This window comes from Ostrinia furnacalis, unplaced genomic scaffold (assembly GCF_004193835.3).
Source record: "Ostrinia furnacalis isolate ACB-3 unplaced genomic scaffold, ASM419383v2 OfSCF7554, whole genome shotgun sequence".
Lineage (NCBI taxonomy): Eukaryota > Metazoa > Arthropoda > Insecta > Lepidoptera > Crambidae > Ostrinia > Ostrinia furnacalis.
The window spans coordinates 95,564-112,545 of NW_021137793.1; the positions used below are offsets into that span (position 1 = coordinate 95,564).

The window sequence follows — 16,982 nt, forward strand, 5'->3', positions numbered from 1 at the left end:
AAAAAAGCGGCACGGCCGTACCATCCTTTTCTCGAAGCAATTCAGGCCATTTTCGACTGCCTGTAACTTCGTTGTGGATAAAACTAGAAGGCTGAATTTTCATTAGCTATGCAGGCATTGTAAAGACACGGTATATTTAAAATTTCATTCAATTTGAACCAGTAGTTTAAGAATTATAACGGGTCAAAGTTACTTAATTTTGTCACTCACTGACTCACTGACTCACTGACTCACTGACTCACCGATCATCAAAACTCTAAGGCACTTCTAGCAGACCTAGAAGCTTCAAATTTGGAATATAAGTAGTGTTTGGTGTATGAATCAAGGAAAAACTAAAATATTTGGGGGCACGGTAGTGCAACCGCCAAGTCGAGTAAAATTTAAGCGGCATTGGATTTTTCATCGAATTTTGAAACTGTAACAGATATATTAAAGATGATCCCATATTGTTGTCATTGTCTATATCAGTGTTATGATCACAATTCTTTTTATTTTATTCATGACCTTCGACCAGTTGGACACATTAGATAGCTTCTTGTAGTATCGTGCAATATATTTTTAACTTTTAATTAAAATCTAGTCATACTGTAGCAATTTGGACGATTTATTTTATTTACAAGATCGGTATCTTATTGTCTATGATGACCGCAGTCAACATCACTATTACATGGATTCCTAACAATGAAGTACGGCATTGCCTTGTGCCGATTTTACATAGATTTTATCGACACAAATTATGGAACTTCATAGGATATGGAGCAGGCCACGCCCTAAAATGTCCGGATGTCGTCATAGTATTATGGAATACATATAAAATACTTTTATTATTTCATTTTTTAATCCTCAAGTGTCCGTTACAATCTAATTAATATTGAAGTATTCAAAAAGTGAGAGATTAATTTTGATACTTTACTGCTGTGCCCAGGAATCTAAGGCGGTTTCTGACAATGTCCTTTTCCAGCTTTATTTACCTATACCTACATCAGTTTTTTCCCGCAGCTTTGCCCGCGTAAATTTCTTAACACAGAGACTTTAATCGCTCTCGTATCCCCCTTCCAAATATCGCGATAAAAACTATCCTATATTTTTCCCTTGCTTTCAAACTATGTCTACACCAAATTTTATCTAAATCGGTTCAGTGGATAAAGCCTGAAAGAGTCACAAGCATCTATCTATCCATCCTCAAAAAAATTAGTAGGATTCACCCAATAGTGCCAAAGCACAAGATGCGTTGCGGCGCCGCACTGCAAAGATTTCGACGTATCGCGCGTCGCACCGCTTTGGCTCTTAGTTAATCAATGCAAAATCGTTTATATTGTACAGGCAATAAAATGCAAAATGGTTGAATGGCTCCAACCGCATTCTCACTTGGCTGAGAGACCGATTAATCACTCTGTACTTATCAAATTAGCACCACTACCGTTGTTATTAGTTTGATTGATTCGGCTGTGGATATGGGTGGGTTCAAATATTAATATAAAAATGATCCATAAATATTATGGGACTAGTCATTATATTGGGATGTGTAAAAATGTGCAATGACTATTTTTTTCGCTCGGGGTTTTCCCTCAAGGCCAGGTACGGAGTATAAATCTTTTGTTTTCAAATCCCTTAATTTTACTTGTCTAAATTTACAGTAGGTCATCATCATCATTTCAGCCACAGGACGATGACTTCCAAAATTACGCGAATGACTTACTTGACTTTATGTCCTATCCACAACAGTCCTCCATCGCGTTCGGTCTTAAGCTTTGCGTTTGATCTCGCTCCAAGTCTTGCCGATTTTCTTCACCTTGTCTGCTACAGTGCGCCGCCAAGTTTGTTTGGGGCGACCACGTTTGCGCGATTACGCGAATGCATAATATTAAACGATGTATCTTCTGTAACAAATCCACGTCGTTGATTAAGTAAATCAACAATTATAGACTGAAACATGCTGAAAACAAATTACTTATCAAACATGTAGTTTGTGTTGATCATAATTAATTTCAAGTTGAATAATTAATATCACTTTACGATGCAAACAGTGGAATTATAGATTTAGTAGAATTTGCGAAGTGTGAAGTTTCATTGTTGATGAAGTATGTATTTTAGACTAGCTGTGCCCGCGACTTCGTACGCGTGAAATTAGTTTGAATAATATTTCCAGTTTTGAAACATTTTTCTTTACTGCTTCGCCTCTGTTGGCTGTAGGGTGATGTAATAATATCTTAAAGCTTTCTTCGATATATGGACTATCCAACACAAATATATTTTTTCAAATCGGACCCGTAGTTCCTGACATTAGAGCGTACCTACAAGTAAACAAACATTTTTTTTACCTTTATAATATTCGTATAGATTATCATATTTAATAATGAATTGTTTTCCTCAGGTGGAATGGAAGTCCGGCACTGATGTAGACTCGGCAGAATGATGGGTCACTGGGTGACGGCGGCCAGCTCTCTGCTGGCCTTTCTTCTCTATTACAACTCGTTGGACGCAGGATTCGTCTATGATGACAGGTAAGTACGCCATTTGTGTTAAATTCTTATTATTTTTGTTCTATATTCTTCCGATTAAATTCGTTGCGGGTTCCAAGACAATTAGCTATCCTCCGGGACTAATTTTATTAACCTTCTCTGGTTTGGTACCATTGAAGACCAAGTTGTAGATCCTGGTTGTAGAGGAGTTACAGGGGTGGGAGAGAGGTGGGATTAGTCCCGTACATAAATATGATCAAAGAGTAAGTTATCTAACATCCAAAAACATCTAAATATTTCGCAAATACATATTATACCTACGTTCAGATATTTTGCTGTCCCTTTATATTTTTTAAATCATTTGAACTTACTTCAGTATTCTCAGTACTAGCATTTCTCAGAAAAATAAATGGTCCTCAATCGTTCATTTCAGGTTCATTTTTCTTCTAGATTGTCATTTGTTTAAAATTCCAGAACTATTACGAAAGTACCTAAGAATATAATTTGAAATGGTTTGTGTAGGCACTTACCAAGAACCTGTTCTGAGAAAAGCCGCGTAGGGATTTCTACAGTAATTAATAAATAAGGTTCCCAGGGGCGCAGGCTGTAAAACAAAAGTGCTTTGCCGTTATTAATTGCCTAACTTACATAGGTTCTAGTTGTAATGGTGGTAGGGGATGGGGTTACACCTTCCTTATTGAATTCTGAATGCTATTCGTCTTGGGAATATCCGTGTGGATATTTGAGATTGACTTAGTATATTAATATCGGTTTATGGGGTATGAGATGAGAGTTACGCTATGTTATAAGAAGAATACTTGCTTGATATTTCTACTCACTAGACATTTCCATCAGTCCGTCCTTTTAAGAAAACTTTAAAGTAGATTTTCCTATTTTCAATATGACGGCATCTCGAGCACAGCGAAAGGAATTACTAAGAGAGGTCAAACGAATTCGTTTCTTATTTTATTTCAAAACAACGGTCTCGAGATAACGTTATTTTAGGCTTCACGATTCATCTATTTTGAGCCTTTATAAAAGGTTTTTGAAATAAGTCTCGGAGAAGTCCCGATGCGAAGTAATCACGAGTTACGAAAAACAAAAGCGATGGGAATGCTCTCGAATTGTTCTATTCAATTTGCGAAAGTCGAACGATATCAAACATATTGACTTTAACTTATGAATCTTCTGACAATCGTAAAAGGTTTCGCCCACTGTGCCATTTTCTTGTTTAGTTCTTGTATCTGAAAAATCCAAACATTTATGATATACAGGATGTTAGGTAAATAGGGTTATAAGCTGACACTAGCCCATGTTAACATGTGCATATAAATGGTATGATGAAGACTAAGTAAGAAAATTGATAATAATATCATCATTCAATTATTTTAATTTTCACAGAAATCAGATTTTATATATTTTTTTGTATTGTCAGTAAAATATTCGTTCTGTTTAACTGATATTTTTATTGACATCCTAATTGGAAGCAAATATTTTACTAGACTAGTAATAAAAACAAAAACTGCTAGACTTTTTATACTCGTGTTGTATTTAATTTAACTAGTTCAAGCGAAACAGACTCCAAATATACTGCTCTACCCAACTTTTTAGATGTGCAAATGCTCTCTCTAAATCGGACGGGCAGCCGATAATCGTGATGGAATCGATGAACTTTGTTCTGGATCAGAGCTCGCCGAAAACCACTTTAGTATTTCGTAATTGAGGGCTTACGTGACGACTCAACGCCACAGCTGGCCGAAACTCCCCACAAAAACTTCCACTATCCCGAAACTTTATCTCAATCTTCAATTCGGCTAGCGATGCGAGTCGTTTTTATCGATATGAAAACTTGTATCGGCTAATACCGATTTGATGCCGCTCCCATATCGGTCATGTTGATGTTGCCCCGATTTTTGTATGTCGATATAGGGGTAACATGAATGTAGATTGAGCGATGCTTGATGTGTTTTAGAAAGTAAATAGTAGTTGCCTTTTATAAATATCAAAGCTGTTAATCTAAATAGGTTATTATACAATTAAAAAGGTTTTACTTTAGAAGGCTCGTCAGTAATTTATACAATTCATCGTATAATTTACTTCAGTAATAAACGAAAAGTGGTTAAAATAAGTGCCTAAATACTTTCTAGTTAAGAAGGTCAAATAAAAAATAATACCTCGTGCTAAACCCAGCGAAATGCGTAGCATTACCGTGGCTCACAAAGTTATTTTTACTGTCAAGCTAGACATTTTTATAGTCAACCTTCTTCCGACGCTAACCGTAAGATTTTAACCTAAAAATATGATGAAGGTATGAAATAGAGTATAACCTTTTTAGATGAAAATGTAGGCTTCATGCGATAAATGGATCCGCATGTAATATGAAAAAGGTCCGCGAGACATTTAGTTCAGATTTAATCAATGATCGCCACTTAGAAACTTGACTATATTAACACCCGTACCTATCCACAGACGATGCTTGCTTAAGTGAAGCAGTAAATCAAACGCACAGCGTTAAATAGAGCTCTATGATTGGTTCGTGTGTCACCCTGTGCGTCCACGCGCACTGTGAAACCTCATAGTAATGTTTGTGAATACGGGCGTGAATATAGAACGTAATTTTTAACGAGGAAGGTTGTTTTTATAATGAAAACTTTCCAGATATTTAACTTTTTAGTTGCCATCTCTTGTAAAATCAACACGAAGTCGTTAAATATAAATATTTTCGACATCGCAACAAAATTTTGCCATTTAATAAGTGTCTTTTCACGAGATCCAAAGCGGTAGTCGAAAACGAAAGTCATTTACGAACAAAATACTCGGCGAAACTTTTTATGTTAAATAAGTGAAGGAAAAGGCGCCTTACTCACAATTTGCAATACAATAGCTGGATGTTAGAGATGATTTTTCCTTCTTCGCATAGTAAGCCCGGTTTTGGTCCCATAAAAATATATTATTCAATCGTCTATTTTACCGGATTTTCAGTGGGAATCTAAAATAAAAGGGTGAAATATATGTGGGCATTGTGGGATCTATAGATAAAGGGATCATGTTTATTCGAGAGTGATGACCGGGAAGGTTTTGGATTGAATGCTCCAATTAATTGATTTGGCAAAGCCAATAATACCAAGTCACGAAGATAATTATAGTACCTATTACAAAACAAATGAAATAGAGAAATAAAGAAAAACATTTATGCGGTTCATAACGTAATATTACACAGTATTCATAAAAGGAATAAAATAAAGAAAGTGAAACCATTTAATAATCAAACATATTTGACCTATTTGATTAGGTTTACTCAGATTAGTATCATGTGATTAACTCACTAATAAAATAATGTTAATTAGATTTAAACCACATTTTAACTCAATCTAGTTAATAATGTGGTAACCACAATCAATTGCAGGGTAATTATCATTCATAATTTGCTCACCTCAGAAACATTAAATTAATAAAATTCACACTTATCAGCATAATCATGATAATGAAAATCCCATTTGAATCTACAGCAGTAAACAGTAGGCACTGATTAACTCCAAAAGCACTCCGGCCGTTGGCAAGTTAAACAAAGGTCACCGAGCGTCCGGGTGATTACTGGACCGTATTTAGGCGACGTCGCACGTATTGGCAAGAAGCGTCAAATACGCCGAAATCAATTCCAAAGGCGGCCCGTGTTTAAACATGTCCATTATTTATACAGTATGGAGCAGAAACGTTCGGGTTACGACCCTGCGCAAATGCTCCAGTAAATAGGGTCGCGTCACCTATTTGCGTCCACCGTGCTAATAGCGTCCAAATGATGGATTAATCTTTCGTCATTTCAACCAAAGAACGTCTGCGAATGAAATTGCTGGACAAATGCCTTCCCCAGCCTTCGCAACCTTCACTGAATCGTCGGTTCACCGTACAGAAGGGCTGTCTACACTAGGATTTACGGTTTGTGATCGTTACTAGAGAACTTTTGTGCCCCAACGTCTACCACTTCTACAAGCTGTGTGCTCCACCCACTGCCACTTAATTTTGGTTTTAAAAACAGTAGAAAGTAACCACGCTGATACACTAACAACACTAAAATTGTTCCATGATTACCTGAACGTATTACTATATTATAACGATACTACAAAGTATTATCCACTGTTTTAAAGAGCGCTCCGTAGTTTGAACGCGAATATGTAGGTGGACGCGAACCAGTGACGTGACCTTACGGATTCTGAACGCTCCGGATAAACTTGATATTTTATTTAAATTAAACAGCCCAATCGGAACCCTTTAGGATGAGGAACTAAATGTAATACTATTGAGCCAGGAGAAAGCTTATATTTACACAAGAACTCGATTGAAAATACTTAGATAGAAAAGCAACAGGAGGTCCCACAGCCCCGATATTTTTTTAACCTATCACGAAGTAGGTACTATGTACTTAAAGATTTAGGTAGATTTGTATTTATAATAGTTAGGTATCCCTTGCTCTTTTCTAGCACATAAAATTACACACATCTGGGATTTCTTATACAATATACGATTGTTTGGTTAAAAACTATGATTGATATTACAAAATTCGTCTAAACAAAACCTCTACAATGTTTTTTTGCCTTGACTCCCGAGCTAAAAAATTTAATCCTAGAATGATTTATCAACACGCATTTCTATTCACCATTGATCTAATAAATATTACCTCAAAGTTCAATAATCATAACGACTATCCCTCTCACTATAATTACCAAATTCGCCCGCAACTTAATGTACTGATAGCCGCTGCAATGCTCATTTTGCCTTTATCCGGCAAACAAGCTGCCTCTGGGGGGATTCCCCGAAACTGCGACAACCCGTGAAATATACATGCCAAAGCCACCTGATATCTCGGACTCTGAATGCAATCATTATTGAACAAGCTTTTGAAATCATTTTGATTCAACCACAAAGCTTACATTTTAGTTATCATTGATATTTTATAAATAGATATTTAAAGTTACCACATAATTAATTGTTTCAGCTCAAAATAGCTATCTTACGTCTTATCAAAATACGTTAAATAATTAAGTAGGTATACTTAAGACAATAAGTAGCCTAGTTATTTAAGTATTAAGTTTTACTCAATGTGACCTTACTTATTACTAGAAAATAATAAGAAATTAATTGATTTTTCTTCAGTTTTATACTTGAGCGACTCTTCTTAATTTAAACCGTTGGTACGCGTCTTTAACTAAAATTAAAATTAGGTTGACGAGAATAGCTCGCGGAATAATTAGGACTAAAAATAACTTGAATTTTGAAAGTGAATCACAAAGAACTCGGTAAAAAGAACTCTTCAACTTTGAAATACGTTCTAAAGTCTACCTAGCTACATTAAGAAGTAATAAAGTTAGAATATACCAACAGAAACAATAACAAAATCATACTTAACGTGATTTGACAGTTGAAGTCCGTTGCTAATTTCCCGGGAGAGTAGCTAATGGGAATCGGAAACGTAGTAAGACAGCAAGGTTATCTGAAGACGCGAAGGTAATATTGGTTTTCATCTTGGCAAAGAACTCAGGGAGAAGTTATGAAAATTAAAGTTCAGGGAAGTGTAATCAAAAGTTGTGGGTTTCAGTTTGATTATTTGCCTAGAAACAGTGAACTAGATTCAATGAAAACGTGTAAATGAAAAACACAATATACAAAGTTTGTTTACCGCTTTTCTGTGAGGGAAGTATTTTAGCTCTGGAATATCATATGGGTGCCTACATATTTTATCAGATACACGTAATATCTTTTAGTTTTGACAACGGTATAATTAATTTTACATTCTCACATTTTTAATAACATCAGATAGACTGTAAAATTACACTTTCTTGGACAATGCTATGTTCCTTTCATAGTTAGATCAGTGTAAATATTATGTTCTGCACCGATTCCCATAATAGTTTATATTCCCATAGTAGTAGATTATTAATTACCTATTCCGTTTGTATTATAATTGCTAGAACATTAACTTCTCACGTGTCAATTGATTGATCATCCCTAATTAATGGATGATTTGCCATTTGATTCTGTAGCCGGAAATATTTATTACCATTAGTTTGGTGAAACCAATTATGAATAATATTTATTTATTTCCTATGAGTAATTCAGTTGAACGTGTCCAATAAAATAAAACGTTCAACGCATCCACGTCGCATAAAAAAGCGATCAACTTAAAAACTCACTAGAACTATTTGCGAATCACAAAAGTTATGAGCATGAAATAGTTCCGATTTAAAATTGGTGTTTTATTTCACAGGCGGGCGATCCTCTCGAATCCGGACGTCATCGGGCATACGCCGATTGAGGCGTTATTCGAAAACGATTTCTGGGGGACGCCGCTCTCGGACCCCGGCTCTCACGGGTCGTACCGGCCTCTGTGTGTCGCCACCTACCGGCTCAACTATGCCTTTAGCGGATTCAAGCCGTGGAGCTACCATTTCCTAAACGTTATACTCCACTGCACCGCTACAGCGCTAGTCGTTACCGTGGCGCGGCGCATTCTACCACACTACTGCATGAGAGTTGGCACCGTAGTCACCGGGTTCACATTTGCAGCGCACCCGATACACACAGAAGCCGTCTCGGGAATCGTTGGCCGGGCAGATCTCGCCGCCTGCAATTTGGTTTTACTTTGTTTTCTGCTTTACAACGAGCATATAAGACTCAGAGAGGAACAACAAAAACGGTTATGTCGACACGTGACCAGAAATGTTATGTTACAAAGGAAAATCGCGCCGAGCGATCAGACGTTCAGGCTCAGTTGCCATGGACTTGTACAGCACATTATGATGAACTTTCGAAGGCTTCTCAAAGCCAGCAGGGCGGGCCCCATGAAAGTCCTCGACGCCTGCGAGGTGAAGGCGGGTACTGTGAAAGTCAAGTGTCAAAGTGATAGTGTAAGTGAAGAAACTGGTGAACTCATAAAGTGGCTCACATTATCCGGGACTTTGCTGTTTGCGGCTGCGGGCACTCTGTGCAAAGAGCCAGCCATAATGGTTCTACCTCTCTGCATATTCTATGACTTCATCAAGGGCACCCGACAAGAAGAACCCTATTCTAAGGTAAGAAAATCTTTTTACCGTGCACTTATTTGCTTTTAGGGAAGGGTCCAGTATTTTATTGTGTAAAGTCAAGCATCATAAAGATTTCAATATTAAAAGGGTTTTGTCCATCTTTGAGAGCGGGGAAGAATGATTTATAGCTTTATATGCAGGTACTCGTAGTTACAATAAAAATAGATTCTTAGTAAAGTTAGCTATTATAGGCCACTTACTTAGTTGGTCAGAGACTTCGTGACATCTTAATTGTATTCGTTGTTGTATGTAACACATCGTATATTTGGTACTCTTTTCGCTCGTAGGTTCACATTGTGTTTGTAGTTTGTACACTTTAATATAATTCGGTATTTCAAACCCCGCCGCCGCTGGACTATTGTGGTGAACCCACTCGTAACACAAGCATAATGTAGCTTACCACGTGGGGCTAGCGACACTTATTCTAAAAAAAATACAATAAACTCGACTTATCGATCAAACGATGCTTTTATACCATAAACGACATTAGCAAATCGCACTCATACTTACGAAGCCGTTGGTCGCGGGTTACGTATAAATAAAAATGTGTTGACGACCTAAACAGTAATTTGTACTTTTCGTCCGGAAACGTGGTGGTCAAAGCCCGGCCCGACACGCAACTCTCAAATTTGGGTGTGTGGTTCCCAAACTAGCAGACCCAACCTCTGGCTATACTTACCTACAGGGTTATTTGTAAAACACCAGCAACCTCGCAGGACTAGATAACTTTGTTCTAGAAGTTTTAACTAAACAAAAATTATGTTTTAAGTTTTTACTGTACTGTCCTGACGTTTCTCAATCTATCGTATTCACAAACGATGCTTGTTTAAGTGAATCAGCAAATCTAACGCACAGGCTTTAATTGAGCTATGTGATTGGTTCGTGTGCCACCCTGTGCGTCCACGCGCCCTGTGAGACCTCATAGTAATGTTTGTGAAAACGGGCATAAGTCTCATTCATAAAGGAAAGAAAGCTCGCGCGCTCGCTGATCTTGATGATGCGCATAAATTTATTAAAATTAGAGCGGTAAATTAAATTCATATTTATTTTAAAATCTTTCTTTATCTAAATAAAATTCAAAGCGTTCTTTAGAGAACTGTATTTATTATGTTTACGATTAGTCGTTTGATTTCGATTGAGCACCTCTGGCGCACGCCTCTGTCAAGTCAATCATGCGCAAGCTCAATATTCGAGGTCATACTCGTAACACGTGTTTCTAAATCATATTCTTATTCATGAATATTTTTAGACGCTGCCGGTGAATGTATTCCGAACCTTCGGAGATCGTAAAAAATAACAAGTGCAAGGCTTTTGCGATTTTCCGTTTTATTTTACAAATACGGTAATGCCATAAAACGGCTTACTGTTCGTATCGTTGTATTAATATTAAGTTGCTTCTGCTGAGGTAGTATTACTTGAGAAAATAAGTATAGAAAAGTATTTACGATCGGCGAAAGTTAAGACTTCTAGTTTCTTCATATTTCAAATCCCTTCACGCAAACTAATAAGTACCTACCTCAGTTGCTTAAGCCTAATCACTAATAATGCGCTAATTCTTCCTTGTCTTTCCTAGTTACGCTAACCTCATCAAAAGAAGATCGCAAACTATCGAGTGATTGGCCCAAAAGTTTGGCCAGATCCGTATAATCGGCCGAGAGGATAGAATTACAAACGTCCAACATTCGGGGAAAAATACGCTGCAATCTGTCGTCTTGAACTAAAGTCACTACTAATCCAATCCCGATCCTTAGAACGTCTTGATTGTTTCAAACTCGTGGTTGGAAGTTTGATCAGACGTAAGAAAGTTGTGCTACATGTAATTAGCGATTGGCTTAATCGGATCGGTGGGAAGAGCTAATTATTATTTTTAATGGGCGCGAGCATCAAGGGGATTAATATGGATTGACGTAATACTGTTTTAATTAGATCGAAATTGTAGACATAGTAATGAATACACAATTTCCGATACACGTGTTTTAGGGACTTTGTAATCACGTACCTACATAATTCAAATCAACATTTTCATATATGAATTTTAACCGAAGATCAAAAGCTAAGCAAACTCAGTAAGAGGTACTTAAATACAGTTCATATAATTGAGAAAATCGCTTTGAGTCTCGAAAAGCATACAAAACCAGTGAACGTTTACTTGCACAAAACGCTTTCTATATTTTTGTTTGGTGTTTTCATTTCACATTTCAAAAGTTTTAACATTCACAAAAATAGCCTTGCATGTTTTAAAATTTCTCATGACCGTATTTCAAACTGTGAAATACCTATGGTCGCTTGGTTAACGAGTAAGGGAAATTTTAACTTTTCAGTATAATACGTGCTATTTTCGATGTCATCTACAAGAGGAATTTTCGTTGTGTGCTCAGTATGATTTATGAGCTGACACTTTTGGAACTATATGGAATCTGGGTCAAGACGGAATCCTTGTGAAATTGGGAATAGATGACGAAAATAGAAATCGACTTAGAGTTCTGTCGTTAAACTATTTTAGGTTATAGAATGTAATCAATCTTGATAGTGGCGATTTGGTTTGCATTAACTTGTCAAGGTTAAGGTAAGGTACTTATGAATACAGTTAGACTAAGGCTGGGTAGCACCATCTTACTTTAACTTAAACAATCGTCAAAAGTATGTCAAACTCCATACAAAAAACAACAGTTGTGGTTATTGTTACGGTTAAAGTTAGGTGGTGCAAATTAGCCTAAGGCAACGACTACTACTGGGGCAAATATTCGGAATAAATGTTATAAGAAATAATCCCATGTAGGTATGCATACTCAATAATAACTCATATGTATTTTTTTTTAATCCAAACCCATCCAGAATTTCTTGTGTAGGAGCCAAATAAACTTTCACGATAAGTTTATTTACACGGGCAAAAGCACACATACAATTTTTCAACACCAAAGTGTCAAAAGAGTAAGTCGCTTTTGATGAATTTTCATAACCTTTGGTATTCAAGTAAATAAGATGAAACAAGATTTCTTAAAATAAAATGCTAGCACTTTCTTCGCCCTATCTTCAAGGCGGGTTAGCAAGGCAGATTGAGTTTAGATCTATTGCAAACATTCTTCTGAATAGGGTGGCATTGGAGTTTGAAGGCGGGCAAAATGATGTCTACTACTATAGGTATAGCGTTTAACTTTATCAGTGCCTGAGGTATGGAAGCGGCACGGGAGGGTGTTTTTGTAACGTCAAACGTAGCAAGACTTGTATGAATCTCGTTCAGATTTATATGTTCTGTCACGTCTTTTCATGTCAATGTTACCCTTGACACACACACACACACACACACACACACACACACACACACACACACACACACACACACACACACACACACACACACACACACACACACACACACACACACACACACACACACACTTTTCAGTTCCTACTCGTAAAATAAGTCAATAGATATGCATGGTATTTCCTAGCTGTATAATTTCATAATGTAAATTACTGTAAATGGAGAGCGGGGTTTTCTAACACAAGTATCTACTTAAACTTAAAAGAAAACCCCAATCGAAACCCTGTTTTTTCAAACCTGATTCTGAATAAACAATTTTGTATTGTATTGTATTTACCCTTGCCGTGCCGCTGCGTCCCGGTTGTCATTTTGAGAAATTGTCATTATGAGCTGAAACGACCTAAGGCACTGACTGAGCACTAGACCTTTAAAAGCGTCTTGAAATAGATCCGTTCGTAATCGCGTTTAAAATGAAAAGTCTATTTCCATGTCTGTTTTTAATTTTCCAGCCAGTGCGCAGAGAAATGGGTGTAAGAAATACGGCATAGAGCAGGCATACCGCCTACGGTATATATTATCGGTATTTGAATTTATGTTTCAAATAAACTTGTGCATTGCGAATATTATATGCGTATATTTGCTGCTATAAGTGTGAAACGTGCGCTTCCAAATTGAGTACATAGGGATTGTTAGAATAGAGTTACTTTATAAACTCTAAGGACAAAAACAAATTTTTCAAAACAACAGACAGCTGTTTCTTTATCGATTATTCTCATAAAAGTTTTGGTTTCAAGGCTAACAAGTGCTCCATGTTTCTTTCAAAACTTTGAAGATAAAATTAATAGAGTTTCCTTTTTGGTGAATTCGTAATTTATGGACAAAATAATGTTCTAATTTGGGTGACAATCATGACTACGTCATCATGACTATAGAACAAATAGAGACATGGCTTACACCCGTATTCGCAAACATTACTATAAGGTCTCACAGTGCGCGTGGACGCACAGGGTGACACAAGAACCAATCATAGAGCTCTATTCAGCGCTGTGCGTTCGATTTTCTGCTTCACTTAAGCAAGCATTGTTTGTGAACACGGGCGATAGAGACATGGCTTAGTGATTCGTGAACCGTACAAAACTTGCCTGCATTTGCGAGATCGAATCCTGCTTGAGCCAAATGGTAGCAAAGCAGGAGAATTCACATGGATTTCAGTTAGCACACCATACTAAATATTTCCGATGTAAAATAGCACTTATTACGTACATAAGAAGCCATAGTATGTAGCTTTATATGCTGTCGCCCGTACGAGCTCTGCTAAGTCCGGGTCTTGATAATTATTGGGATAGTTGGAACAATTTATTGTTATTACAGTTCCGACTATGAAGTAGTTATGTAACTACACCGGCTTTAATGTATGCTTACATACAATGACAATCATTTTTATATCAAAGTATAGAGTCATTATCATAAAAGGTTTTTATATGATCACAGAGTTTACAAATTTCTCAAGAGAGCTTTTAAATGTCAAAAGGTATTTATTTCGTTACATAAAAAAAGCAGACAACTATATGTCTAGCAATAAACTCAGTCTGTGCCTAAGGTATACACTCGTAAGATAGCTCATCCCGCCATAAAACAGCGTATTAAAACAAGTTCCAGTGTAAATCGAGAAACTTGAAGCTAGTTTAATTATAGTATAACTAGGTCAGCAACCAAACTTTTAACCCTGCAGTGGTCATCCATACGTGAAAATATTTATTCCATTTTTTACGCTGTGCAAGCAAACCGACTCGGATTTAAATTCATAATGTGTTTTGAATTGCTTTAGCGGAGAACGTGCGCTGGGGTCTATTAGTTGTGCAAACAGGGGAATATGGTAATATTAGATAATATATTTTAGATACAAGAGTTACCTTCTTTCTTAAGCCTTATGCATCTATAGTACATAACAAAAGATTAAAATATTATTACACTGTCTCAAAGATCTCAACGCTATTTTATTTCGCAGTTAAAGATTACTTAAATACTAGCATTATCTGTTCAAAGTTAGTTTTGGTTATCATTACTAACATAAAGTACCTATGTTTTGTCTTTGGGAAGGCCTTTGTGCAGCTGTGGATGTCATTTGGCTGAAACGAACGAAAGTACCTATGTAACTAAAATTATGGTACCTCTCAAAATTCAAATGAAAAATCCTTAACCCTTCACCAGGCTAGCTCACAAAAATTTTGAACTAATAATTCTTACAAACCAACCGGTCATGACAAACTCACGACTCATTTATCGCATAAACGCGGTAACAGAGCAAGTCCACTCTACGCGACTCCAGCTAATTAAATCCAATTTCGGAATGCGGGTAGCCTGAGATATTGTGGCCCGGCCTGGGGGTGATGGCAATGGAACGCCATAGACTATCAACTCTACAGAGTGTCCCATCGCTGACAGGCTTAGATAGTCCACGTTGCTATTTTCAAATAGTACATCGATAGGAGTTGACAGTTGTGAACGTGTGTCGTAGTACTAGTTGTAGAATAGTCGCGTTAATGCAGTGGTAGAGAGATAAATTACACTTTGGAATGCCATAGACTAACAACTCTACAGAGTGTCCCAACGCTGATGGGATTGGACACGTTAAGGTATTGTGAAAATAGGAAGTCGATACTCGATAAGATTTGACAGTCGTGAACGTGTGTCGTACAGTAAAACTGTCGCGTTAGCTGCATGATAGATATAGTTACTACACTTTAACACTTTATATCTGTGCTAATAGTGTTTATTGTTCTTCTTTTACTTTTTACGGTAAAATGCATGACTCCTTTTTTATTCACTCTTTTCGTAACTTTTGTTTTATAGGCATTTAAATAGTTAAGTAGGTAGAGACTGTCATCATTGTAACTTAAAAACCGATAAATACAAAGCCTACAATTTCGCAAAACTCTATGCTGATTTATTAAACTAAGTTTACATCAAAACGCCGTTTAGCCCCTCTATTCCTGAATCCAATCCTGCTAGATCGACATTGCAAAAGTGAGTTTTTGGCAACCTTATTACCTTGCATTAAGGTTCCAATTCCGACCATTACCACTCGACGGTAAATCGGTCAAACAAATAAGAAAGAAATCGGCGACCTTTTTGACTTTACCACCGAATATACGTTATACTTATTTTGTATCGCACGAAACAGAGATATTTACTGCGAATTATAAAACGCTGAACGTAGATTAAGCAATTTCAGTTTAAAGTTATTAAAACAGCTGAAACTGGCAGTAAAGTGTGTAGTTTTATGGCACCATCAAAATAAAAAGTCTAACGTACTATTTAAAATTTTACTGCTAACGATATTTTAGTTAAGTAATGAGTATTCCGATGCTTACGAGTGTTTAATGCAATGTACGAAAACCTAGATTTACTGGTAATAAAATAGGGTTGTAAAATTTTGCATTACATTTTATTTAGGGGTAACTTAAATTTCAGTCTCCTTTTTAGTGTATTTGACATAATATTTACCTTATTTTGGGCGTTGGGTTGGCACGGCATACCTAAGTACCGTGTTCAGAAAAAGCATGCAATTAGTAGGTCGTGACTGTGTACATTTAAAATCTAGAAATGGGTACATTTACATAAAAAGTATAGTTTATTATTACTTGCCTACGATTATTATTTATTTACTTCAAAATACCAGCAACCTACAAATAAAAATAAACAAGAACGCAACCCGCAGTGACGCTATAATGCGAATTGACAGCTGCGAGATTGCGCGAGGCGTCGGGAAGTGTCACCCGTGGCGCTTGTCAAATTGTATGGAAACGCTACTATGACGCTACGAATCAGACATCAAAATCATACTACCTATGACGTATGCCTATGCCAATATTACGAGTATAAAGCGATGCGTTTTTATGTTTGGTTGAACACGCTAATCTCAGAAACTAGTTACTGGTCTTACTGGAGCAGTGATCATTGAAAAATGTTGCGAAAACGGGAAAAAATATTGAATCTGTTTTCACGCGCGTGAAGTCGCGGGCACAGCTAGTTCTTAATAATAGTAGGACAGATTTTTTCTCAAAACGCGTCTATCTAGATATTGTATGAAGACAATCAATGACGTCACTTTTTCGCCGACTGAACTAAATGCATGAAAAAGGCAATCTCGCGAGTTCGAGCTTGCTCGTACTG

At 36.8% G+C, this 16,982-nt stretch overlaps 1 protein-coding gene across 1 annotated transcript in view; it reads left to right on the plus strand.

The window, feature by feature from the left end:
• The first annotated feature begins 2,388 nt into the window (after positions 1-2,388).
• The window catches only part of Tmtc2 (Transmembrane O-mannosyltransferase targeting cadherins 2), a 107,221-nt gene continuing 92,627 nt past the window's right edge, over positions 2,389-16,982 (plus strand). Inside the window, exons 1-2 of the mRNA XM_028321569.1 lie at positions 2,389-2,504; positions 8,725-9,529. Of these exons, the coding sequence (XP_028177370.1) occupies positions 2,413-2,504; positions 8,725-9,529 (897 nt within the window). The 5' untranslated portion in view covers positions 2,389-2,412. The remainder of the gene's footprint in view (positions 2,505-8,724; positions 9,530-16,982) is intronic.